This window comes from Portunus trituberculatus, chromosome 35, assembly GCF_017591435.1.
Source record: "Portunus trituberculatus isolate SZX2019 chromosome 35, ASM1759143v1, whole genome shotgun sequence".
Taxonomy (NCBI): Eukaryota; Metazoa; Arthropoda; class Malacostraca; order Decapoda; family Portunidae; genus Portunus; species Portunus trituberculatus.
Window position 1 is genome coordinate 19,499,941 of NC_059289.1, and position 26,195 is coordinate 19,526,135.

General features: G+C 37.8%; 1 protein-coding gene across 1 annotated transcript in view; it reads right to left on the reverse strand.

Annotated features, from left to right (window-relative positions):
• The window catches only part of LOC123513269 (collagen alpha-5(IV) chain-like), a 116,522-nt gene that overhangs the window by 77,661 nt on the left and 12,666 nt on the right, over window positions 1-26,195 (reverse strand). The window contains exons 4-5 of the mRNA XM_045270339.1: window positions 9,070-9,173; window positions 8,406-8,512 (exon numbers count right to left, since the gene is read on the reverse strand). Of these exons, the coding sequence (XP_045126274.1) occupies window positions 8,406-8,512; window positions 9,070-9,173 (211 nt within the window). The remainder of the gene's footprint in view (window positions 1-8,405; window positions 8,513-9,069; window positions 9,174-26,195) is intronic.

Sequence of the window (26,195 nt, forward strand, 5' to 3'; positions counted from 1 at the left end):
TATATATATATATATATATATATATATATATATATATATATATATATATATATATATATATATATATATATATATATATATATATATATATATATATATATATATATATATATATATATATATATATATATATATATATATATATATATATATATATATATATATATATATATATATATATATATATATATATATATATATATATATATATATATATATATATATATATATATATATATATATATATATATATATATATATAGTCAAACCTCTGAACACAATTTGCGAACACGAAACTCGCGTATACACGAATCGTTAAAATATCCCATATTTCGTCGAGCACGACTTTGACTTGCGATTGCATGATTTGGTCTCCATTTGAATCTCCCGCTGGTCTTGGTGGATGTACTTGACCTCCCCTCCCAAGCATCTTGGACTCTTCGTAATTTGCTGAAAGTCATGGAAGATGCAACATCCCTCTTCACTGAAACAGATCCCATCCTAGAGAGGAGCATTACCGTATTTTACGGCTTGCAAGAAGCACCCTAATATTTGAAAGAAATTTCTAAGAAAAAAAACGGTCATTCTCATACAAGAGTGCATTCACCATATACCCGACCACTGAACACAAAAACATCAGAAGCAATGAGTCTGCAAGACACTATTGTTTCACCACTCATTACAAATTTGCTGGAGCACTCACCACAAATTTAAAACTATGTAAATAAAAACACCATAGGTAAATACATATACACAGTGAAACAGTCGATCTTATTTAGGTCTTCTTGCAGTATTTCACAAACTTCTTTTTGCTTTACAACTCTGCACAGTTTCGCATCATCCACAAACAGATTTATGTAGCTCTTCACTCCTTCTGGCATGTCATTTATATAAATAAGAAAAAGTATTGGTGCCAATATTGACCCCTGTGCCACTCCGCTTTCTACTGCTCTCCACTTGGACTTCATATCTTTGACTACTGTCCTTATTTCTCTCCCTCTCAAATAATTTTCCATCCATCTCAATGTGTTTCCTTTTAAACCACCCTTCTCCTCTAATTTCCACAGTAACCTTGCATGTGGCACTTTATCAAATGCCTTTTTTAAATCCATGTAAATACAATCAACCCATCCCTCTCTCTCTTGTACCCTATCAACTATTCTAGAGTAAAAACTCAGTAAATTTGATACACACGACCGACCTTTCCTTAAGCCAAATTGGCTATTTGATATTAATTTGTTGTCTTCTAGGAACTCGATCCATTGTTTCTTTATTATTCTTTCATACATCTTGCATATTACACTAGTTAGTGATACTGGTCTGTAATTTAGAGGTTCTTCCTTCCTTCCGCTCTTATATATGGGAACCACCTCAGCTCTTTTCCATTCCACTGGTACTGTTCCATTTTCTATTGAGCATTTTATGATGTTGTATATAGGACTTGCTAGTTCTCCCCTACATTCTTTCAGTATTCTGCCTGAGACTTCATCTGGTCCCATTGCCTTTTTCTTCATCCAATTTCTTCATTAATTCTTTTATTTGAAGCTTGGTTACTTTAATCTCTTTCATATAGATGGTCTCTCTATTACCCTGTGGTCTTTCAAATTTGCATTCCTTAGTAAAGACCTCCTGGAACTTATTATTTAACAGTTCTGCCATATTTTTTGGGTCTTCCACCATCCCATTTTCTCCTTTTAACCTTTCTATTGTTTCTTTTTGTCTTATTTTTCCGTTTATAAATCTGTAGAACAATTTTGGTTGCCCCTTGCATTTTTCGACTATGTCCTTTTCATAGATCCTCTCCTCTTCCTTCCTCCCTTTCACATATTCATTTCTTGCTATCTTGAAGTTTACCTTATTTACTGAATTTCTATTTCTCCTCCACCTTTTCCATGCTCCATCCCTTTTCTCCTTTGCCCTGGCACACTTTGCTTTAAACCAATCTTTCATTTTTTCTTCCTTAGGTCTATATTTTGGGACATATTCCCTGACTTCTGTTTTGTATATTTCCAAAAATAAGTTATATTTCTCTTGTACTCCCTCATAGTTTTCTATTTCCTCCCAGTTTGCATATTTGAAATAGTTCTTGAGATTCTCAATGTCTGCCTTTCTATAATTTAATCGGTCTCCTTTGTATGATTCATCTCTATCTTCTTTTCCCTCTTCTATATCCATTTCTAATAATACATGATCACTCTTTCCCAATGGGCACTTATATCTTATATAATCATTCATTTGTATACCCCTTGTAAAAATCATGTCTAATCTTGCCGGCTCATCATTTCCTCTGAATCTTGTGTTTTCCTTTACTCTTTGGTCCATCATATTGTCTATCATTAGGTTCAAGAATCTTTCTTCCCAGGCTTCTTCCCCTATACCACTTTTATAATTTTCCCAGTCCACTTCTTTACAGTTGAAATCTCCTACTAATATAACTTTTCTCCTTTCTTTAACGATTCTCGTTAGACTCCTTATTGTGTCATCTATCATGTCTTTATATTCTTGATTGGTCCATGAATTTGTTTTTGGTGGCACCTATGTTACAATGATTGTTAAACTCTTTTTTATTAATATGCATCTTATCATACAGTACTTCTGCTTTTCCTTCCCCACATTCCACTTGGTTTACCACCATCCTCTTCCTTGACATTTTCATGACTTCTCCTCCTCCTTTGCCCACTCTGTCTCGCCTCCATACATTATACCTATTATCCAAGTCTATTTTGATTGCCTCATTTAGTTTTGTTTCAGCCAGGCATACAATATCCGGTTCTTCTTTCTTTATGTAATCTCTTAATTCTAATTTACTTGAAAAAACCCCGTCTATATTAGTTTACATAATTTTTAGTCTCTTGCCTTTATCACTTTTAGTTAAACTTGTTCCACTTTTTCTTCTTTCTTCTCTTTTATATACCATTTCTTTATCCTGTCTCCTAGAATTCTCCAAAAAAAAAAAATCCCTTTTTTTTCCTCTTCTGACCTTTCATTATTTTTCTCCCATACTGCTGCTGCCAGTTCGTTGTATCTCTTCCTTCCTTCCTCATTTCTATTTTTCCTTTATGTAGATATCCTTGCAGCCTTCTGTTTCTCTGAGTTCAGTTGTTCTATATAATATTTCTTCTGTTGCTGCTTGTGATTTTAGTAGTATTATTTCCGATCTTTGGATAGGCCTGAGACCAGGCACACACCACACACCGGGACAACAAGGTCACAACTCCTCGATTTACATCCCGTACCTACTCACTGCTAGGTGAACAGGGGCTACATGTGAAAGGAGACACACCCAAATATCTCCACCCGGCCGGGGAATCGAACCCCGGTCCTCTGGCTTGTGAAGCCAGCGCTCTAACCACTGAGCTACCAGGCGTGTTTCACTGTTTGATCTGTGTATTTACCTAATTGTATTTACCTAATTGTAACATACGGGAAAAGAGCTATGCTCGTGTTGTCCCGTCTCCATATCTATTAATGTCCAGCTTTTTCTTAAAATCATGAATATTCCTTGCGTTGACCACTTCCATGTCTAAACTATTCCATGCTTCCACCCTTCTATGAGGAAGCTATATTTTTCACATCTCTCCTATAAGTGGCCATTTTAGTTTTTCCCATGCCCTCTCGACATTCTTCCATTCCACATACACAGATCTTCCCTATCCATTTTTCCATGCCAATCATCACTCTGTATATTGCTATCAGGTCTCCCCTTTCTCTTCTGTTTTCCAGGGTTGGAAGTTGCATTCTTTTCAGTCTGTCTTCATAAGTCAAATCTCTTAAGTCAGGCACCATTTTCGTTGCAGCCCTCTGTACTTTCTCTAGTTTCCTTATGTGTTTCTTTAAGTTCGGAGCCCACTGTATTGTTGCATATTCAAGCCTCGGTCTTATCATTGCAGTAATTATTTTCTTCATCATTTCTTCATCTAGATATCTGAACGCCACTCTTATGTTCCTCAATAAGTTCAATACTTCTCCAATTATTTTGTTTATATGTCTCTCTGGCGATAGGTCATTGGTAATTGTCACCCCAAGGTCTTTTCTTCATGACTGGTTTTATGTCTTCATTTCCTATCTTGTACATACTCCTGATTCTTCTTTCACTCTTGCCAAACTCTATTTTCTTGCATTTTGTCGTGTTGAACTCCATTTGCCATGTACAGCTCCATTTCCATATTCTGTCCAAGTCTTCCTGGAGTAGTTCGCAATCTTTGTCACATCTCACTTTTCGTAACAATTTTGCATCGTCTGCAAATAGGCTCACATAACTGGACACCCCATCCACCATGTCATTTATGTAGACTGCGAACATTACTGGTGCCAACACTGATCCCTGTGGAACTCCACTCTCCACCAATCCCCATTCTGATGGTCTGTCCTTAATTATTGTTCTCATTTCTCTTCCTACCAAAAGTCTTCCATCCATTTTAGTAAACTGCCATGCACTCCTCCTACCATTTCAAGTTTCCAGATCAGTCTCTGGTGTGGTACCTTATCAAAGGCCTTTTTTAAATCCAGATATATTCCATCAGCCCAACCATCTCTTTCCTGTATTACATCTATCACCCTCGAATAGTAACATATCAGGTTTGTCGTGCATGAACGCCCTTTCCTAAAACCAAATTGACACTCACAAAGTATGTCATTTTCTCCAAGAAGTCTGTCCATCTAGTCTTCACCACCCTCTCACACATCTTAGCTACCACACTTGTAAGTGACACTGGTCTATAGTTCAATGGGTCTCTCTTGTTACCTGATTTATAGATTGGGACAATGTTAGCTCTTTTCCAGTCTTGGGGCACTACGCCTTCCCTTAATGAGGCATCAATTACTTCACAAACTTTTTCTGCCAATTGCTCCCTGCATTCTCTTAAAATCCATCCTGATACCCCATCAGGTCCCACAGCTTTTCTCACTTCTAAACTCCCCATCATGTTCTTGATCTCCTCCACCGTTACTTGAAACTCCTTCATAATCCCTTTCTGTTCCATTACCAGTGGTTTGTCAAAAGCAGTCTCCTTTGTGAATACCTTCCGAAAGCATCCATTCATAGCCTCTGCCATTTCCCTGGGATCTTCACTGTATACTCCATTTACTTCTAAACTTTCAATACTTTCTCTATTTTTGATGTTGTTGTTCACATGTCTGTAAAAAAGCCTTGGTTGGTCTTTACATTTATCAATTATATCCTTTTCTTGTTTCTTTCTTTCTTCTCTTCTAATCAACACATATTCATTTCTTGCTCTTTTGTAACTTTCCACTGCTTAATCCGTCTTTTCCTTCTCCACCTCTTCCATGCATCCTCTTTTCTTGTTCTAGCCTTTTCACATCTATCGTTAAACCAGTCCTGCTTTCCAACTTCTCTATGTTGTCTTATTGGTACAAATTTTTTCTCACCTTCTTTGTATATTTTTATAAATTCCTTCCACTTTTCATTTGCTCCCTTAGCACTCTTGAATTTCATCAATTTGTCTCTTGAAAGAATTTCTTTAGGTTTCCAAAATCTGTCTTGGCATAATTCCATCTTCCCACTTTATATTCTTCATTTCTTCTAGATTTCTCTTCGTCTATCACCTTGAACTCCAAAACTGCATGATCACTCTTTGCTAAAGGGCACTCCACCCTCATCTCCTCAATGACCATTGGCTCTGTACTAAAGACCAAGTCCAGTCTTGACGATGCTCCCTCTCCTCCAAACCTAGTATCTTCTTTGACCCACTGAGTTAACACATTTTCCATTGCCAGTGTCAATAGTGTATTTCCCCATGTTGTCTCTGATCCTTCCATTGACCAGTCCTCCCAACACACCTCTTTACAATTAAAATCTCCCATCATTATAGTTCGTTCACAGCCACCCAACATTTCTTCCAGACATGTTCCTGTATCACTTATCATTTCTTCATATTCCTGTACTGACCATGCATTTGTCTTAGGTGGTACGTACACCACTATGTAGTGCCTCTTTTTTCCTTCATTAGTTTCTGCTCTGATCTTTAGCACTTCTGCCTTTCCCATACCTTTTTCACTTGATCCACCTTTATATCTTTTTTAACCAGCAACATCACTCCTCCTCCCATCTTACCTACTCTATTTCTTTTCCAAACGTTATATTTCCCTTCTCCAACCTTCATCAGGTCTTCTCCCTCTCTCAGTTTTGTTTCAGTAAGACCCACAATATCTGGGTTCTTGTCCCTCAAGTAATCGTTGAGTTCTAAAATCCCGATATCACTCCATTTATGTTGGAATACATTACATTTCGCTCATATGTAAGTTTCTTTAGTCCTTTCTTGCTGTACTTTTCTGGGTTATGAACCACTTCCTCAGTCTCATATCCAAGATTCTCCAGAAAAACTCTTTCTTCTCTTCTTCTGTCCTCTCTTCATTTTTTCAAAGCCTCCTTTCTCAACTCATTTAACATTTCTCTTTCCTTTTCACCGAGATCTTCTCTATATCATAAGACTGTTATGATTTTTTCAAACACTTTTTTTTCTTACTGCCTTCATCATCACAACTTTACATGACAGCTCTCACAATAACTCTGTTACAAAAAATTATGTTGAGACAAAGGTAGAAAGCTGTACCAGACAAACAATAAATACATCACTACCATTATCTCACTTCAACACACTAATAATGACTCAGTGTCCAGTTCAGCAGTGAAACAGCAGATTGCCATGACGCTGCTGATGGCACCTTCCCAACCCTCATATTTTCTAGAGAAGCAGGTATCTGATATGTTATCATTCAATCATCCTCCAGGAAGTTATTATTTTATACACAATAATTTAATGTGCTTTCATTCATTGTTTTCTGACCCATTTGGGTCATGTACATGTTTTATCTCAATTTATAAGGGGCTGGGAGAGGAAATTCCACGTATCCGGATATTTCGTGTATCCGCCAGGGCCTTGGCTGCTATAATCCGGATATGTGTGCGATTACTGTATTAAAATTTAAACTTTATTTCCACACCACCCAATGGCGTAAAAGTCTTTCCTTTCTTTAACCTACCATATTAATATATTATCAACTAAATGTTATTGTACCTATACAGTATCTCACACTTAAAATGAATGAGAAAGATAGATCTTAAAATAAACATACATATATTTTGAGTGTATCCGTATATCCGATTTACGACCGTTTCGACTTATGACCGGTTGGTCGTAACCGATTTAGGTTGTAACTCGGATGGTGCCTGTATATATCTATCTATCTATCTATCTATCTATCTATCTATCTATATATATATATATATATATATATATATATATATATATATATATATATATATATATATATAGTCCCGGGTTACTCGGTCTCGAGTTACGTCAAACTCATAGTTCGTCAGTCCACTATAAGGCAATTTAAGATTAAAAAAATTGAAAATTTATAAATCGTAGTCGGGATTTATTGTTATTGTTGGTGGTTGCCCGCCACACAGCCCGCCTCACGCTTGAATACAATAACACCCTGCCTCAGTTCCACCACACCATCGCCCATGGCAAGAGTGTTATCCTACTTCTCCGTTTACTGACTCAAGTTCTTAGTATCTTGCTCAATGGCACCAAAGACAAAACTTCTTAGTGACAGCAGTGATGCTAAGAAAAGGAAAACCATTACGCTACAAGAAAAAAGAGGACATAATTAAAAGACATGAGAAGGGAGGCAGCAGCTGTGTGTGATGGAGGGAAGAAGAAAATGACAATGGGGAGGTTAATGACCTTGAGGGCTCACACACCCATCACAACAATAACAACTCCAGAGCCTTCGCCTGGGCCACACGACACTCGCAGCTGACTTGTACTGTCTGTGCCTGTCTGCTGATCCCTATTGCCCTTTCCTATTGCATTTCCTGCCCTGCTGCCCACGCTTCTACTCCCACCGCACTGCACTACGCTCCCAGCTGTCCACCCTGGGTGTCACAACATTCGACCTGCCCAGCCTTCTGGCAGCCTCAGGCGTCCACCCCTCTCTGCAACCTGCAGTCCTTCGCGTTTGTGGCCCTAATCAACAACAAAAACAAGCTTGTGTTTCATATTCCTACATAGTTGTAAATAATATAACAATATAACCTTTAACTTACCTGAATGACCATAAACAATGATTGGTTGAAAACTCCATAATATGCTTTGAAATGTACGGAAATTCGAGTTACGTACAAAATCGACTTAAGTCATGTTTCAGGAACGTAACTCTGACGTAAACCGAGACCTTACTGTATGTATATATATATATATATATATATATATATATATATATATATATATATATATATATATATATATGGAGTGACTTATTAATAACACAGACACTCACCTGGTCCCATTAAAATCACTAGTTAAAACAAGTCTTGGAAACAATTTCCTTGTATTTATGTTCATGAACATGGATGGAAATGATACAACACATACCTGGGGGTCCTTTTGGCCCTACAGGCCAGTGGAGAAATATTTTATCAGGCCTAAGTTTGCCTGGTGAGCCCACATCACCTGGCTCACCCTTGACACCATTCACTCCCCTGCAACATATACATATTCTAGTTACTTGCTAGTAGTATTTCATGCTTGTTTTATAGGGAAAGTGCATCAAGTAAGAGGTACACTTGTCTAGAAATGTATGTTTTCTTAAACTAGATAAAACTTCCTGAAAGGATAAGATGAAAAAATAAACACTGGCAGAAAGTCATTGCTTGCTTGTTCTAAAATTGTAAAATCTTTGTTTTGGGTGCATTATCTGATTGTCAGTTAATAACTAAATCAAGAAATAAAAAAATTTCAGACATTTAGCAAACAACTCAATAAATTCTAATTCAAGCAGAACAAAAGTTTGGGTCATTACTAAAAAGCCAGTGTAATGCTATAAACAACATTGTCCCTTATGTTCAATCAATGATTCATGACACAAGCAATCATAGTTTAATGATTTTCCTTTTATTAGTGGTATAAATCTAGTCCATCAATTTATGTAAAAATATATAATCTCCCTAAAGTTCTTGCTTATTGAAATAATAGCAAGTTAATAATACAATGACTTAAAATAGATAGAGACTCAATGCACACATAAGTAGATACTTACGGGATTCCTGGATCACCATTCTGAGCCACTCCTGATGAGCCTCGATCACCACGCTCTCCATATAGGCCACTCTCTCCATGGATGCCCCTATCCCCAATAGATCCCTAATGGAGTAAAACAGAGTTTCACTGTAAAACAACATTCCTAACACTGCTTGTTTTAAGTATATTGTAATCCATTTATGATCCTTTTCTGATGCATTTTTGTATTCTACTCTTTTATTTAGTTGACAATTCTTATTGTAAAGTAGCCTCAGTGAGAAGGAACATAATTTCACATTTACACAATGCCACTTCATCAGTACTAACTACAAAGTTTTAGATTTTAACAAATTAATTTTTGAGATTCAATTCTAAAATGTTTTGTCAACTTCCATAAAAAGGAAGAATGAGTAGCAATAAGTGAGAAATTGCATCAAGTGGGGATCAAACTGCCATTATTCCTAAACAGTGTGTTGACTGCTTAAGTTGTCAAGGCAGTTTTTAGTACAAAGTCAAGGGCATTTTTTAATACCAGTCAATACAGAGTCAAGGCATTTTTAATACCAGTCAAGGGTAGCAAAAATTGCAATAAAAAAAAAAGGCCCACTGAAGCACCAGTTCCCATACAGACTCAAAGGTCTTATTCAAAACCAGAGGATAAATGTCTTGAAACCTCCTTCTTCAGAGTCTTCAGTTCATAGGAAGTTGAAAATACAAAAGCAGGTAGGGAGTTCCAGAGCTTACCAAAGAAAGGATGAATAACTGAGAATACTGGTTAACTCTTCCATTAGAGAGTTGGATAGAATAAGAGACAGAAGTGAGGCCATGGAAGGAGGGGAAACATGCAGTCAGCAAGGTCAGAAGAGCAACTGGCATGAAAATTGTGATAGAAGATAGCAAGAGATGTAACATTGCATTGATGAGAAAGAGGTTGAAGACAGTCAGTTAGAGAAGAAAAGCTGATAAAATGAAAGGCTTTTCATTCCACCCTGTCTAAAAGAGCTGTATGAGTGGAACACTCCATATGTATAAAGCATATTCCTTACATGGATGGATTAGGCCATTGATCATGAAAGCAAACACAGATGTGCTAAAGAAAAACTATGATAGCATGAAGAACAAAGTTTGTGTGTGTATTTACCTAGTTGTAGTTTTACAGGGCCTGGGCTTTATGCTTGTGTGGCCCCGTCTCCATATCTACACTTATCTAATTTTTCTTTAAAACTATGCACATTCGTTGCTGACAACACTTCCTCACTCAAACTGTTCCAAGTCTCAACACATCTTTGTGGGAAAATATATTTTTTAACATCTCTCAGACATCTTCCCTTCCTCAGTTTCTTAATATGCGGTCTTGTGCTTCTAATGTCATATTCTTCTCTCAGGATTAGTTTCTCATTATCCACTTGATTCATTCTGTTAATCAATTTATAAACTTGTATCAGATCCCCTCTCTCCCTTCTCTGTTCCAGGATTGGTAGATCCATAGCTTTTAGTCTCTCCTTATATATGTCATCCCTTTAACTTCTGGAACCATTCTTGTAGCCATTTTTTGTAGTCTCTCTAATTTCCTTATGTGTTTCTTTTTATGGGGGGTCCACACAAATCCTGCATATTCCAGTCTGGGTCTTATTATATTACTTATCAATTTCTTCATCATTTCTTTGTCCATATAGTGAAATGCTAATCCAATATTACTTAGAAAATTATATGTCTCTGAAAATTCTATCAATATGGGTTACCGGTTGATTGTTTTCTTCCATTGTCACTCCCAAGTCCTTTTCCTTTTTTACTTTTTCTAGTTCTACTCCATCTCCCATCTTATAGATTCCCACTGGTCATCTTTCACTCTTTCCCATTTCTATGACATGGCTTTTGTCCATATTGAATTCCATCTCCCACTTTTTACTCCATTTCCAGATCTTATTTAGGTCCTGCAGTATTTCACAATCCTCGTTTTTCTTTATAACTCTGCACAGTTTTGCATCATCCACAAACAGATTTATGTAGCTATTCCCTCCCTCTGGCATGTCATTTATATATATGAGAAAAAGTATTGGTGCCAATACTGACCCCTGTGGCACTCCGCTTTCTACTGCTCTCCACTTGGACTTCATATCTTTAACTACCGTTCTTATTGCTCTCCCCCTCAAATAATTTTTTATCCATCTCAATGTGCTTCCTTTTAAGCCACCTTTCTCCTCTAACTTCCACAATAAATTTGCATGTGGCACTTTATCAAACGCCTTTTTTAAATCTAAATAAATACAGTCAACCCATCCCTCTCTCTCTTGTACTCTATCAACTATTTTAGAGTAGAAACTCAGTAAATTTGTTATACATAACCGACCGTTTCTAAAACCAAATTGTCTATTTGATAACAAATGGTTGTCTTCAAGGAACTCGATCCATTGTATCTTTATTACTATTTCACACATCTTACATATTACACTAGTTAGTGATACCGGTCTGTAATTTAAAGGTTCTTCCTTCCTTCCGCTCTTATATATGGGAACCACCTCAGCTCTTTTCCATTCTACTGGTACTGTTCCATTTTCTATTGAGCATTTTATGATATTGTATATAGGACTTGCTAGTTCTTCCCTACATTCTTTCAGTATTCTATCTGAGACTTCATCCATTGCCTTCACTTCATCCAATTCCTTTATCATCTCCTTAGTTTCAAGCTTGGTTATTTTAATCTCTTTCATATAGAGTCATAGACAGTCTCTCTATTACCCTGTGGTCTTTCAAATTTGGATTCGTTAGTAAAGACCTCCTGAAATTTACTATTTAACAGTTCTGCCATACTTTTTGGGTCTTCCATCATCCCGTACTCTCCTTTTAACCTTTCTATTGTTTCTTTTTGCCTTATTTTTCCATTTATGAATCTGTAGAACAATTTCAGTTGCTTCTTACATTTTTTAACAATGTCCTTTTCATAGTTTCTTTCATAAAATGTTTTATTGTGTGTGTGTGTGTGTGTGTATTTACCTAGTTGTATTTACCTAGTTGTAGTTTTACAGGGCCTCTTTATTTATGCTCGTCTTCCCGTCTCCATATCTACACTTATCCAATCTTACTTTAAAAGTGTGCACACTCGTTGCAGACACTACTTCTTCATCTAAACTGTTCCACGTCTCAATACATCTCTGCGGGAAACTATATTTTTTTATATCTCTCAGACATCTTCCTTTCTCAGCTTTTTACTATGCGATCTTGTGCTTCGGGTGTCATATTCTTCTCTCAGGATCAGTTCCTCATTATCCACTTGGTCCATTCCGTTGATCAATTTATAGACTTGTGTGTATGTGTGTGTGTGTGTGTGTGTGTGTATTTACCTAATTGTATTTACCTAATTGTAACATACGGGAAAAGAGCTATGCTCGTACTGTCCCGTCTCCATATCTACTAATGTCCAGCTTTTTCTTAAAATCATGAATATTCCTTGCGTTGACCACTTCCACGTCTAAACTATTCCATGCTTCCACCCTTCTATGAGGGAAGCTATATTTTTCACATCTCTCCTATAAGTGGCCATTTTAGTTTTTTCCCATGCCCTCTCGACATTCTTTCATTCCACATACACAGATCTTCCTATCCATTTTTTCCATGCCAATCATCACTCTGTATATTGCTATCAGGTCTCCCTTTCTCTTCTGTTTTCCAGGGTCGGAAGTTGCATTCTGTTCAGTCTGTCTTCATAAGTCAAATCTCTTAAGTCAGGCACCATTTTTGTTGCAGCCCTCTGTACTTTCTCTAGTTTCCTTATGTGTTTCTTTAAGTTTGGAGCCCACTGTATTGTTGCATATTCAAGCCTTGGTCTTATCATTGCAGTAATTATTTTCTTCATCATTTCTTCATCTAAATATCTGAACGCCACTCTTATGTTCCTCAATAAGTTCAATACTTCTCCAATTATTTTGTTTATATGTCTCTCTGGTGATAGGTCATTGGTAATTGTCACCCCAAGGTCTTTTTCTTCATGACTGGTTTTTATGTCTTCATTTCCTATCTTGTACATACTCCTGATTCTTCTTTCACTCTTGCCAAACTCTAATTTCTTGCATTTTGTCGTGTTGAACTCCATTTGCCATGTACAGCTTCATTTCCATATTCTGTCCAAGTCTTCCTGTAGTAGTTCGCAATCTTTGTCACAAATCACTTTTCTTAACAATTTTGCATCGTCTGCAAATAGGCTCACATAACTGGACACCCCATCCACCATGTCATTTATGTAGACCGCGAACATTACTGGTGCCAACACTGATCCCTGTGGAACTCCACTCTCCACCAAGCCCCATTCTGATGGTCTGTCCTTAATTATTGTTCTCATTTCTCTTCCTACCAAAAAGTCTTCCATCCAATTTAGTAAACTGCCATGCACTCCTCCTACCATTTCAAGTTTCCAGATCAGTCTCCGGTGTGGTACCTTATCAAAGGCCTTTTTTAAATCCAGATATATTCCATCAGCCCAACCATCTTTTTCCTGTATTACATCTATCACCCTCGAATAGTAACATATCAGGTTTGTTGTGCATGAACGCCCTTTTCTAAAACCAAATGTGTGTGTGTGTGTGTGTGTGTGTGTGTGTGTATTTACCTAATTGTATTTACCTAATTATAACATACGGGAAAAGAGCTATGCTCGTGTGTCCCGTCTCCATATCTACTAATGTCCAGCTTTTCTTAAAATCATGAATATTCCTTGCGTTGACCACTTCCACGTCTAAACTATTCCATGCTTCCACCCTTCTATGAGGAAGCTATATTTTTCACATCTCTCCTATAAGTGGCCATTTTAGTTTTTCCCATGCCCTCTCGACATTCTTTCATTCCACATACACAGATCTTCCTATCCATTTTTCCATGCCAATCATCACTCTGTATATTGCTATCAGGTCTCCCTTTCTCTTCTGTTTTCCAGGGTCGGAAGTTGCATTCTGTTCAGTCTGTCTTCATAAGTCAAATCTCTTAAGTCAGGCACCATTTTGTTGCAGCCCTCTGTACTTTCTCTAGTTTCCTTATGTGTTTCTTTAAGTTCGGAGCCCACTGTATTGTTGCATATTCAAGCCTTGGTCTTATCATTGCAGTAATTATTTTCTTCATCATTTCTTCATCTAAATATCTGAACGCCACTCTTATGTTCCTCAATAAGTTCAATACTTCTCCAATTATTTTGTTTATATGTCTCTCTGGCGATAGGTCATTGGTAATTGTCACCCCAAGGTCTTTTTCTTCATGACTGGTTTTATGTCTTCATTTCCTATCTTGTACATACTCCTGATTCTTCTTTCACTCTTGCCAAACTCTAATTTCTTGCATTTTGTCGTGTTGAACTCCATTTGCCATGTACAGCTCCATTTCCATATTCTGTCCAAGTCTTCCTGGAGTAGTTCGCAATCTTTGTCACATCTCACTTTTCTTAACAATTTTGCATCGTCTGCAAATAGGCTCACATAACTGGACACCCCATCCACCATGTCATTTATGTAGACCGCAAACATTACTGGTGCCAACACTGATCCCTGTGGAACTCCACTCTCCACCAAGCCCCATTCTGATGGTCTGTCCTTAATTATTGTTCTCATTTCTCTTCCTACCAAAAGTCTTCCATCCATTTTAGTAAACTGCCATGCACTCCTCCTACCATTTCAAGTTTCCAGATCAGTCTCCGGTGTGGTACCTTATCAAAGGCCTTTTTTAAATCCAGATATATTCCATCAGCCCAACCATCTCTTTCCTGTATTACATCTATCACCCTCGAATAGTAACATATCAGGTTTGTCGTGCATGAACGCCCTTTTCTAAAACCAAATTGACACTCACAAAGTATGTCATTTTCTCCAAGAAGTCTGTCCATCTATTCTTCACCACCCTCTCACACATCTTAGCTACCACACTTGTAAGTGACACTGGTCTATAGTTCAATGGGTCTCTCTTGTTACCTGATTTATAAATTGGGACAATGTTAGCTCTTTTCCAGTCTTGGGGCACTACACCTTCCCTTAATGAGGCATCAATTACTTCACAAACTTTTTCTGCCAGTTGCTCCTGCATTCTCTTAAAATCCATCCTGATACCCCATCAGGTCCCACAGCTTTTCTCACTTCTAAACTCCCCATCATATTCTTGATCTCCTCCACAGTTACTTGAAACTCCTTCATAATCCCTTTCTGTTCCATTACCAGTGGTTTGTCAAAAGCAGTCTCCTTTGTGAATACCTTCCGAAAGCATCCATTCATAGCCTCTGCCATTTCCTGGGATCCTCACTGCATACTCCATTTACTTCTAAACTTTCAATACTTTCTCTATTTTTGATGTTGTTGTTCACATGTCTGTAAAAAGCCTTGGTTGGTCTTTACATTTATCAATTATATCCTTTTCTTGTTTCTTTCTTTCTTCTCTTCTAATCAACACATATTCATTTCTTGCTCTTTTGTAACTTTCCCACTGCTTAATCCGTCTTTTCCTTCTCCACCTCTTCCATGCATCCTCTTTTCTTGTTCTAGCCTTTTCACATCTATCGTTAAACCAGTCCTGCTTTCCAACTTCTCTATGTTGTCTTATTGGTACAAATTTTTCTCACCTTCTTTGTATATTTTTATAAATTCCTTCCACTTTTCATTTGCTCCTTAGCACTCTTGAATTTCATCCAATTTGTCTCTTGAAAGAATTTCTTTAGGTTTCCAAAATCTGTCTTGGCATAATTCCATCTTCCCACTTTATATTCTTCATTTCTTCTAGATTTCTCTTCATCTATCACCTTGAACTCCAAAACTGCATGATCACTCTTTGCTAAAGGGCACTCCACCCTCATCTCCTCAATGACCATTGGCTCTGTACTAAAGACCAAGTCCAGTCTTGACGATGCTCCCTCTCCTCCAAACCTAGTATCTTCTTTGACCCACTGAGTTAACACATTTTCCATTGCCAGTGTCAATAGTGTATTTCCCCATGTTGTCTCTGATCCTTCCATTGACCAGTCCTCCCAACACACCTCTTTACAATTAAAATCTCCCATCATTATAGTTCGTTCACAGCCACCCAACATTTCTTCCAGACATGTTCCTGTATCTCTTATCATTTCTTCATATTCCTGTACTGACCATGCATTTGTCTTAGGTGGTACGTACACCACTATGTAGTGCCTCTTTTTCCTTCATTAGTTTCTGCTCTGATCTTTAGCACTTCTGCCTTTCCCATACCTTCTTTCACTTGATCCACCTTTATATCTTTTTAACCAGCAACATCACTCCTCCTCCCATCTTACCTACTCTATTTCTTTTCCAAACATTATATTTCCTTCTCCAACCATCATCAGGTCTTCTCCTCTCTCAGTTTTGTTTCAGTAAGACCCACAATATCTGGGTTCTTGTCCCTCAAGTAATCGTTGAGTTCTAAAATCCCGATATCACTCCATTTATGTTGGAATACATTACATTCCGCTCATATGTAAGTTTCTTTAGTCCTTTCTTGCTGTACTTTTCTGGGTTATGAACCACTTCCTCAGTCTCATATCCAAGATTCTCCAGAAAAACTCTTTCTTCTCCTCTTCTGTCCTCTCTTCATTTTTTCAAAGCCTCCTTTCTCAACTCATTTAACATTTCTCTTTCCTTTTCACCGAGATCTCTTCTCAACCAAATCTTCCTTGTTGTTTCCTGCTGGGCTAGCCTCCATGACTTCTCCACCAATTCATCTACATCCTTTTGTGACTTAAGTTTGATTCTTATTGGCCTCATACCTTCTCCTGTGAACTTTCCAATTCTATGGAAGTCCTCTATTTCTTGTACTAGGTCTTTTCCTCCTCCTGCACCACATTAATGATATTATTTATCACCTTTTTATGTTTTTCTCTCTCTCCATTTTACTTGGTGTCTTATCCTCCTCCACACCAAATATCACCACACATCTCTTTTTGTCTACAGTTTCCCTCACCAATGTCTCATTTGACTTAATAACCTTCACAACTTTCTCAGCAATCTTCTCTTCTATGATCTGTTGATCTATAATTTCAGCAAGGCCCAAAGTTTTCTCCCAGACTCTTTGATTTCCTTTTCCAGACTTGCAACTTTGTAATTTACCTCCTTTCTTTCCACTTCCTGACTTTTTTTCCATTCAGCCTGCTTCTCCATCACTTTTCCTAAAGATTCTCCACATTTGTCGCAATTCACTTTAATTAACTTAACTTCCTCTTTCAGTACTGCATTTTCTGTCTTCATTTCAGCGCACTCTTTCAGCATATTGTTATGACTCTTTTCCAGTTTGCCATACTTTTCAAATAGTTTTTCAATTTTTCCTTCTAATTCCAGAATTTTCTTGACATAGACGCTCTTTTCCATTGTACCTTGGAAGCCTGTGAAGTCTAATTTCTCTTCCGAATATGCGTCCGCCATGTTGCGCAGATGTAAACAACTCCCAGCTGATGGTTCCAACGCAGGTTACAGTTAAAATTCACCTTCCCTGGACATTACTTGCTTCTCAACAGTTAACATATGGAGACGGGACAAACATTACACGCTCCTTACCCACTTTAGTTACTCTTAGGCAACGGCAACAGTAGTAGTAAAGATGATTTCTCCGGAGCTCAGCAACCGCGTCTTCTGTGTACCGTACCATGTGTGTGTGTGTGTGTGTGTGTGTGTGTGTATGTGTGTGTGTGTGTGTGTGTGTAATTCACTGTTTGATCTGCTGCAGTCTCTGACGAGACAGCCAGACGTTACCGTACAGAACGAGCTCAGAGCTCATTATTTCCGATCTTGGGATAGGCCTGAGACCAGGCACACACCACACACCGGGACAACAAGGTCACAACTCCTCGATTTACATCCCGTACCTACTCACTGCTAGGTGAACAGGGGCTACACGTGAAAGGAGACACACCCAAATATCTCCACCCGGCCAGGGAATCGAACCCCGGCCCTCTGGCTTGTGAAGCCAGCGCTCTAACCACTGAGCTACCGGGCCGTGTAATTCACTGTTTGATCTGCTGCAGTCTCTGACGAGACAGCCAGACGTTACCCTACGGAACGAGCTCAGAGCTCATTATTTCCGATCTTGGGATAGGTCTGAGACCAGGCACACAACACACACCGGTACAACAAGGTCACAACTCCTCGATTTACATCCCGTACCTACTCACTGCTAGGTGAACAGGGGCTACCCGGCCGGGGAATCGAAACCCGGCCATCTGGCTTGTGAAGCCAGTGCTCTAACCACTGAGCTACCGGGCCGTGTGTGTGTGTGTGTGTGTGTGTGTGTGTGTGTGTGTGTGTGTGTGTGTGTATTTACCTAATTGTATTTACCTAATTGTAACATACGGGAAAAGAGCTATGCTCGTGTTGTCCCGTCTCCATATCTATTAATGTCCAGCTTTTTCTTAAAATCATGAATATTCCTTGCGTTGACCACTTCCACGTCTAAACTATTCCATGCTTCCACCCTTCTATGAGGGAAGCTATATTTTTCACATCTCTCCTATAAGTGGCCATTTTAGTTTTTTCCCATGCCCTCTCGACATTCTTTCATTCCACATACACAGATCTTCCCTATCCATTTTTTCCATGCCAATCATCACTCTGTATATTGCTATCAGGTCTCCCTTTCTCTTCTGTTTTCCAGGGTCGGAAGTTGCATTCTTTTCAGTCTGTCTTCATAAGTCAAATCTCTTAAGTCAGGCACCATTTTGTTGCAGCCCTCTGTACTTTCTCTAGTTTCCTTATGTGTTTCTTTAAGTTCGAGCCCACTGTATTGTTGCATATTCAAGCCTCGGTCTTATCATTGCAGTAATTATTTTCTTCATCATTTCTTCATCTAAATATCTGAACGCCACTCTTATGTTCCTCAATAAGTTCAATACTTCTCCAATTATTTTGTTTATATGTCTCTCTGGCGATAGGTCATTGGTAATTGTCACCCCAAGGTCTTTTTCTTCATGACTGGTTTTTATGTCTTCATTTCCTATCTTGTATATACTCCTGATTCTTCTTTCACTCTTGCCAAACTCTATTTTCTTGCATTTTGTCGTGTTGAACTCCATTTGCCATGTACAGTGTGTGTGTGTGTGTGTGTGTGTGTGTGTGTGTGTGTATTTACCTAATTGTATTTACCTAATTGTAACATACGGGAAAAGAGCTATGCTCGTGTTGTCCCGTCTCCATATCTATTAATGTCCAGCTTTTTCTTAAAATCATGAATATTCCTTGCGTTGACCACTTCCACGTCTAAACTATTCCATGCTTCCACCCTTCTATGAGGGAAGCTATATTTTTCACATCTCTCCTATAAGTGGCCATTTTAGTTTTTCCCATGCCCTCTCGACATTCTTCCATTCCACATACACAGATCTTCCCTATCCATTTTTCCATGCCAATCATCACTCTGTATATTGCTATCAGGTCTCCCTTTCTCTTCTGTTTTCCAGGGTTGGAAGTTGCATTCTTTTCAGTCTGTCTTCATAAGTCAAATCTCTTAAGTCAGGCACCATTTTGTTGCAGCCCTCTGTACTTTCTCTAGTTTCCTTATGTGTTTCTTTAAGTTCGAGCCCACTGTATTGTTGCATATTCAAGCCTCGGTCTTATCATTGCAGTAATTATTTTCTTCATCATTTCTTCATCTAGATATACGAACGCCACTCTTATGTTCCTCAATAAGTTCAATACTTCTCCAATTATTTTGTTTATATGTCTCTCTGGCGATAGGTCATTGGTAATTGTCACCCCAAGGTCTTTTTCTTCATGACTGGTTTTATGTCTTCATTTCCTATCTTGTACATACTCCTGATTCTTCTTTCACTCTTGCCAAACTCTATTTTCTTGCATTTTGTCGTGTTGAACTCCATTTGCCATGTACAGCTCCATTTCCATATTCTGTCCAAGTCTTCCTGGAGTAGTTCGCAATCTTTGTCACATCTCACTTTTCGTAACAATTTTGCATCGTCTGCAAATAGGCTCACATAACTGGACACCCCATCCACCATGTCATTTATGTAGACTGCGAACATTACTGGTGCCAACACTGATCCCTGTGGAACTCCACTCTCCACCAATCCCCATTCTGATGGTCTGTCCTTAATTATTGTTCTCATTTCTCTTCCTACCAAAAGTCTTCCATCCATTTTAGTAAACTGCCATGCACTCCTCCTACCATTTCAAGTTTCCAGATCAGTCTCTGGTGTGGTACCTTATCAAAGGCCTTTTTTAAATCCAGATATATTCCATCAGCTCAACCATCTCTTTCCTGTATTACATCTATCACCCTCGAATAGTAACATATCAGGTTTGTCGTGCATGAACGCCCTTTCCTAAAACCAAATTGACACTCACAAAGTATGTCATTTTTCTCCAAGAAGTCTGTCCATCTAGTCTTCACCACCCTCTCACACATCTTAGCTACCACACTTGTAAGTGACACTGGTCTATAGTTCAATGGGTCTCTCTTGTTACCTGATTTATAGATTGGGACAATGTTAGCTCTTTTCCAGTCTTGGGGCACTACACCTTCCCTTAATGAGGCATCAATTACTTCACAAACTTTTTCTGCCAATTGCTCCTGCATTCTCTTAAAATCCATCCTGATACCCCATCAGGTCCCACAGCTTTTCTCACTTCTAAACTCCCCATCATGTTCTTGATCTCCTCCACCGTTACTTGAAACTCCTTCATAATCCCTTTCTGTTCCATTACCAGTGGTTTGTCAAAAGCAGTCTCCTTTGTGAATACCTTCCGAAAGCATCCATTCATAGCCTCTGCCATTTCCTGGGATCTTCACTGCATACTCCATTTACTTCTAAACTTTCAATACTTTCTCTATTTTTGATGTTGTTGTTCACATGTCTGTAAAAAGCCTTGGTTGGTCTTTACATTTATCAATTATATCCTTTTCTTGTTTCTTTCTTTCTTCTCTTCTAATCAACACATATTCATTTCTTGCTCTTTTGTAACTTTCCCACTGCTTAATCCGTCTTTTCCTTCTCCACCTCTTCCATGCATCCTCTTTTCTTGTTCTAGCCTTTTCACATCTATCGTTAAACCAGTCCTGCTTTCCAACTTCTCTATGTTGTCTTATTGGTACAAATTTTTTCTCACCTTCTTTGTATATTTTTATAAATTCCTTCCACTTTTCATTTGCTCCTTAGCACTCTTGAATTTCATCCAATTTGTCTCTTGAAAGAATTTCTTTAGGTTTCCAAAATCTGTCTTGGCATAATTCCATCTTCCCACTTTATATTCTTCATTTCTTCTAGATTTCTCTTCGTCTATCACCTTGAACTCCAAAACTGCATGATCACTCTTTGCTAAAGGGCACTCCACCCTCATCTCCTCAATGACCATTGGCTCTGTACTAAAGACCAAGTCCAGTCTTGACGATGCTCCCTCTCCTCCAAACCTAGTATCTTCTTTGACCCACTGAGTTAACACATTTTCCATTGCCAGTGTCAATAGTGTATTTCCCATGTTGTCTCTGATCCTTCCATTGACCAGTCCTCCCAACACACCTCTTTACAATTAAAATCTCCCATCATTATAGTTCGTTCACAGCCACCCAACATTTCTTCCAGACATGTTCCTGTATCACTTATCATTTCTTCATATTCCTGTACTGACCATGCATTTGTCTTAGGTGGTACGTACACCACTATGTAGTGCCTCTTTTTTCCTTCATTAGTTTCTGCTCTGATCTTTAGCACTTCTGCCTTTCCCATACCTTTTTTCACTTGATCCACCTTTATATCTTTGTGTGTGTACATTTGTGTATTTGCCTAGTTGTATTGCACGGTTCCAGCAGGGCTCATAGTGTTCTGTTTTCATGTCTCCATTTACCCACTTTTTCTTTAAAGTTATGCACATTAAGTGTTGTAACAACTTTATTACTCAATGCATTCCACTTTTCCACCCTTCTATGTGGAAAACTGTATTTACAAATATTCTTCACACACTGCCTCATGCTGATCTTCTTTACATGTCCTCTTGTCCTCTCTTCTTCTGTCACCAGCACCAGGTCTTCCTTGTCTATCTTTTCAATGCCACTAACTATCTTGTACATTGTTATTAGGTCTCCTTGTTCTTTTCTATCTTGTAAGGTTGGCAGTCCCATTTCCTTCAGCCATTCTTCATATGTTAGGTCCTTTAGTTCAGGCACCATCTTTGTAGCAATCTTCTGTATCCATTCTAATCTTCTTATATTTTTTTATAGTTCAGAGACCAAACCACAGCTGCAATTCTAGCTTTGGATGTATCATGCTTGTGATAATTTTTTTCATCATATCTTTGTCCATGAATTGAAATGCCACTATTATATTGGTCAACATTTTATATGATAATCCAAATATCTTGCTTATATGTTTTTTTGGGGTTCAGATTTTCCTGTATAATCACTCCCAGATCTTTTTCTCTTTAGTCTTCATTATTTGTTCCTCTCCCATCAGGTAGTTCTATACCAGTCTTCTCTTGCTCTTTCCTAGTTCCATTACAAGCCATTTCTTGGCATTGAACTCCCATTTCCACTTCTAACTCCACTCATAGATTTTGTTTATACCTTCCTGTAACAGCAAATAGTCCTCCCAGATTTTTATTATTTTTAGCAACTTTGCATCATCAGCAAAGAAATTGATATAACTGTTTACCCCATTGTGAATGTTGTTCACATAAATCTGAAACATAATGGGGGCTAACACTGAGCATTGTGGTACTCCACTTGTTACTTTACCCGAAGATGAGTATGTATCTCTGATCAGAGTTCTCATCTCCCTGTCCTTCACATAATCCCTTGTCCATTCTAACAAAATTCCTCACAGTCCTATCTTCACTAGTTTTCAAAGTAGTCTTCACTGAGGGACTTTATCAAGCTTTTTTAATGTCCAGCTACACTGTGTCCACTCATCCATCTATGCTTTCCAGATCTTCTATTACTCTTGAGTAAAAACTTAATAACTTTGACACATATAACCATCATGTCCTGAACCCAAATTATATGTTCAATATAACTTGTTCTTCTTCCAGATGTTTAACCCATTTTTCTTTGATAACTATTTCACACAACTTTCCCATAACACTTTTAAGTGACACTAGTCTGTAATTTAATGGTTCACATGCCTTTCCTTTTTAAATATCAGTATCACTTTGGCTCTCTTCCATTTTAATGGAACTTCCCCTTCATTTAATGAACTTGTGATTATTTTCCAAATTGGATCCAACAGTTGCTTTTTACATTTCTTTAGCACCCAGCCTGATACACCATCCAGCCCCATTGCTTTTCTGACACCCAAATTATCTAATAATTTTCCAATATCTTGTTTGTGCACTGTGATTTCCTGCAATCCTCAGCAATACAATGTCCTATTTGGTTCTGTAAAATCCTCTTCTAGAGTGAATACAGTTTTGAAGCTCTCATTCATTATTTCACACATTTCCTTCTCTGTTTGGTATGTCTCCCCTCCTTTAATTATTTTTTCTATTGTTTTCTTATTCTTCATCTAACAATTTATAAATTTGTAGAAAAGCTTGGGTTCATTTTTGCTTTTTATGTACCACATCTTTATCAAAGTTTCTTTCTTCCTCTCTCCTTACTCTAATATATTAATTTTTTGCATCCTTATACTGCTGTCTGTTATTGTCATTTCTCTGTTTTATCAGTTTCTTCCAAGTTTTATATTTTGCCTTTTTAGCTTCTGTGCATTTAGCATTGTACCAAGTGTGTACTTTTCTTAACTGTATATATAGGTATGTATTTCTTTACTCCTTCATTATATTTCTGTATGAATATTTCATATTTCCGTTGTGTAGTCTTTCCATATAAAATTTTCTCCATTCAATATCAACAAAAATTTTCATGAATATTTTCAAAATGTGCTCTTGCATAATTTTCTCTCATTTTTGTAGTCTTCTCTGTAACTTATCCCATCCTCCTCCTGTATTTCCAGCTCTAATATTACATGATTACTTCTTTCCATTGGACTAAGGTATTGTATGCTGGGAGGGGGCTCTGGCTTCTTTCTGAATACTAGGTCAAGCAATGATAGCTCTTCTTATCCCTTGTACCTTATTGACTCCTCCACCCACTGATCCATTGTATTTACCAGAGTCAACTGTAACACCTCCATGCTCCATTGTCCAGCAATATCCATTACTTTCATCTCTTTCTCCAGTTTATTCTTTTACAGTTAAAGTCTCCAATTAAAGGTATTCTTCCATCTCTTCTTATTATATTATCTAAGCACTTAATCACTCTCTCTGCATATTTTTATGTTCCTCAATTCCCCATGTATTTGTCTTAGGTGGCACATATGTAAATATGATTCTTCTTTTATTTTTTCAATTTCTCTGTTTTGATTGTTACTCCAATTAATTCCACCTTGCCCTCACCATTTTGCACATCCTCCACACATGTATTATCACGAACCATTATTAGCACTCCTCCTCTCCCTTTACCCTTCATGTCTTTTCTCCAGCTATTATATCCCTCCTCTTTAAAGTTAACATGTTAACATGGGTGTCCTCTTTTAGTTTGGTTTCAATGATGCACATTACATATAGCTTTTTTTCTTTCAAATATCTCTAACCTAACCTTCAACACGCTCGATAACAGCCCATCTATGTCAGTAAAAGTCACTTTTAATTTCTTGCCTCATCCATGCTCTCCTCCTTCTTCCATAGATACCACTTCTTTAGTCTCATATCTACAACCCTCCTGTAGAAATTAATTTTCTTGATGTCCATTTTCTTGTTTTTTTTTCCCTTCACTTCATTTCTTAGCACTTTCTCTTTTTCCCTCTCTTTCAGGTTCATATCTCTTTTTATCCATATATCTTTACATTCAATATCATCGGCCAGCTTCCCTTTCCTTGTCATAATTTCCTCCACCGCCACCTGTGATCTCATTCTCACTTTCATTGGTCTCTTACCCTCTTCACTACATCGTCCCAACCTGATCACTTCCTCCACTTCCTGGTCCAACTCTTGTGTGCTGTCCTTGACCTGTTTAATAATAGTTTTGGCCAATTCCCTCCCTTCATGCTCTCTCATGAACTTGTTTGGATTTCTTTTTTTCCTTCATCCCAAAAATTAAGAAACATTTTCTCCTTCTAATCCACTGAATCTCACACTAGATCTTCTTTCTCCTTAATTGCTTATATAACCGTGTCCTTTGCTTTTTTCTGAATTTGTCTCCTTACTACCTCTGAAAATTTAACTTTTTTCTTTTCCTGTTCCTGTTTCCATGCATTTTGTAATTCCTTCAGCTTGTTTACACCCAATCCATTTTCTGCTCTGTCTTCAATCCCATCCTGTACTTTTTTCTGTAGGCTCCTCAAGAAGTCTTCGTAGTTGTGACATGTAGCCTTTAGTATATCATTTTGTTTCTTTATCTCCTGTATCTCCTCCTCCAATCTCTGATTTATTACACTGACTTTCTCACGTTCCACTAATCTCAATTTTAGCTCCGTGCTTTCTGTTATCAGTCTGTCCTGCTTGTCTATTAAACTTGACATCACTTCTTTCATGTATCTTATATCTCTTTCTATGTTTATCAGTCTCCATATATTGCCTCTTTCTTCTCTAAATCCAGAAAAGTCCTTATCCATATCATTATCAGTCAATCTCCTCAGTCCAACAGGTGTTATGATAAATTGCTGATTTTCACAATGTGGCGTTTGTTTTGATGTTGTATGTCTGGCTGTGCCACCCAACTCCGTCTCTCTCTCTCCATTTTTCCATCTATATGGTATCCAGATCTTATCTATTGTGGAGACAGGAGAACTCTATGGCCCCATACTCCCTGTACATACATCTAGGTCAGGCTCCAACAACTGCTGAAGCGCTTTCCCTGGGAGCTGCTTACTGTTTTGTCGGTGTGGTAGCAGAACAGTGTGTGTGTATTTACCTATTTTCTTTATTTGTAATTACATATTTGTGGTTTACAGGGCCTGAGCTTATATCCTGTCTCTTTGGCCACATTTATCAAGTTTGTCCTTCATCTTAATGATACTTGTCGCACACACCACCTCTCTACTCAATTTGTTCCATTTATCAATGCCATGCTATGGGAAGCTATACTTCTTGACATCACCCATACAACTGTCCTTTTGTATTTTCTTTGGGTGTCCTCTTGTGTGTGTGTGTATTTACCTAGTTGTATTTACCTAGTTGT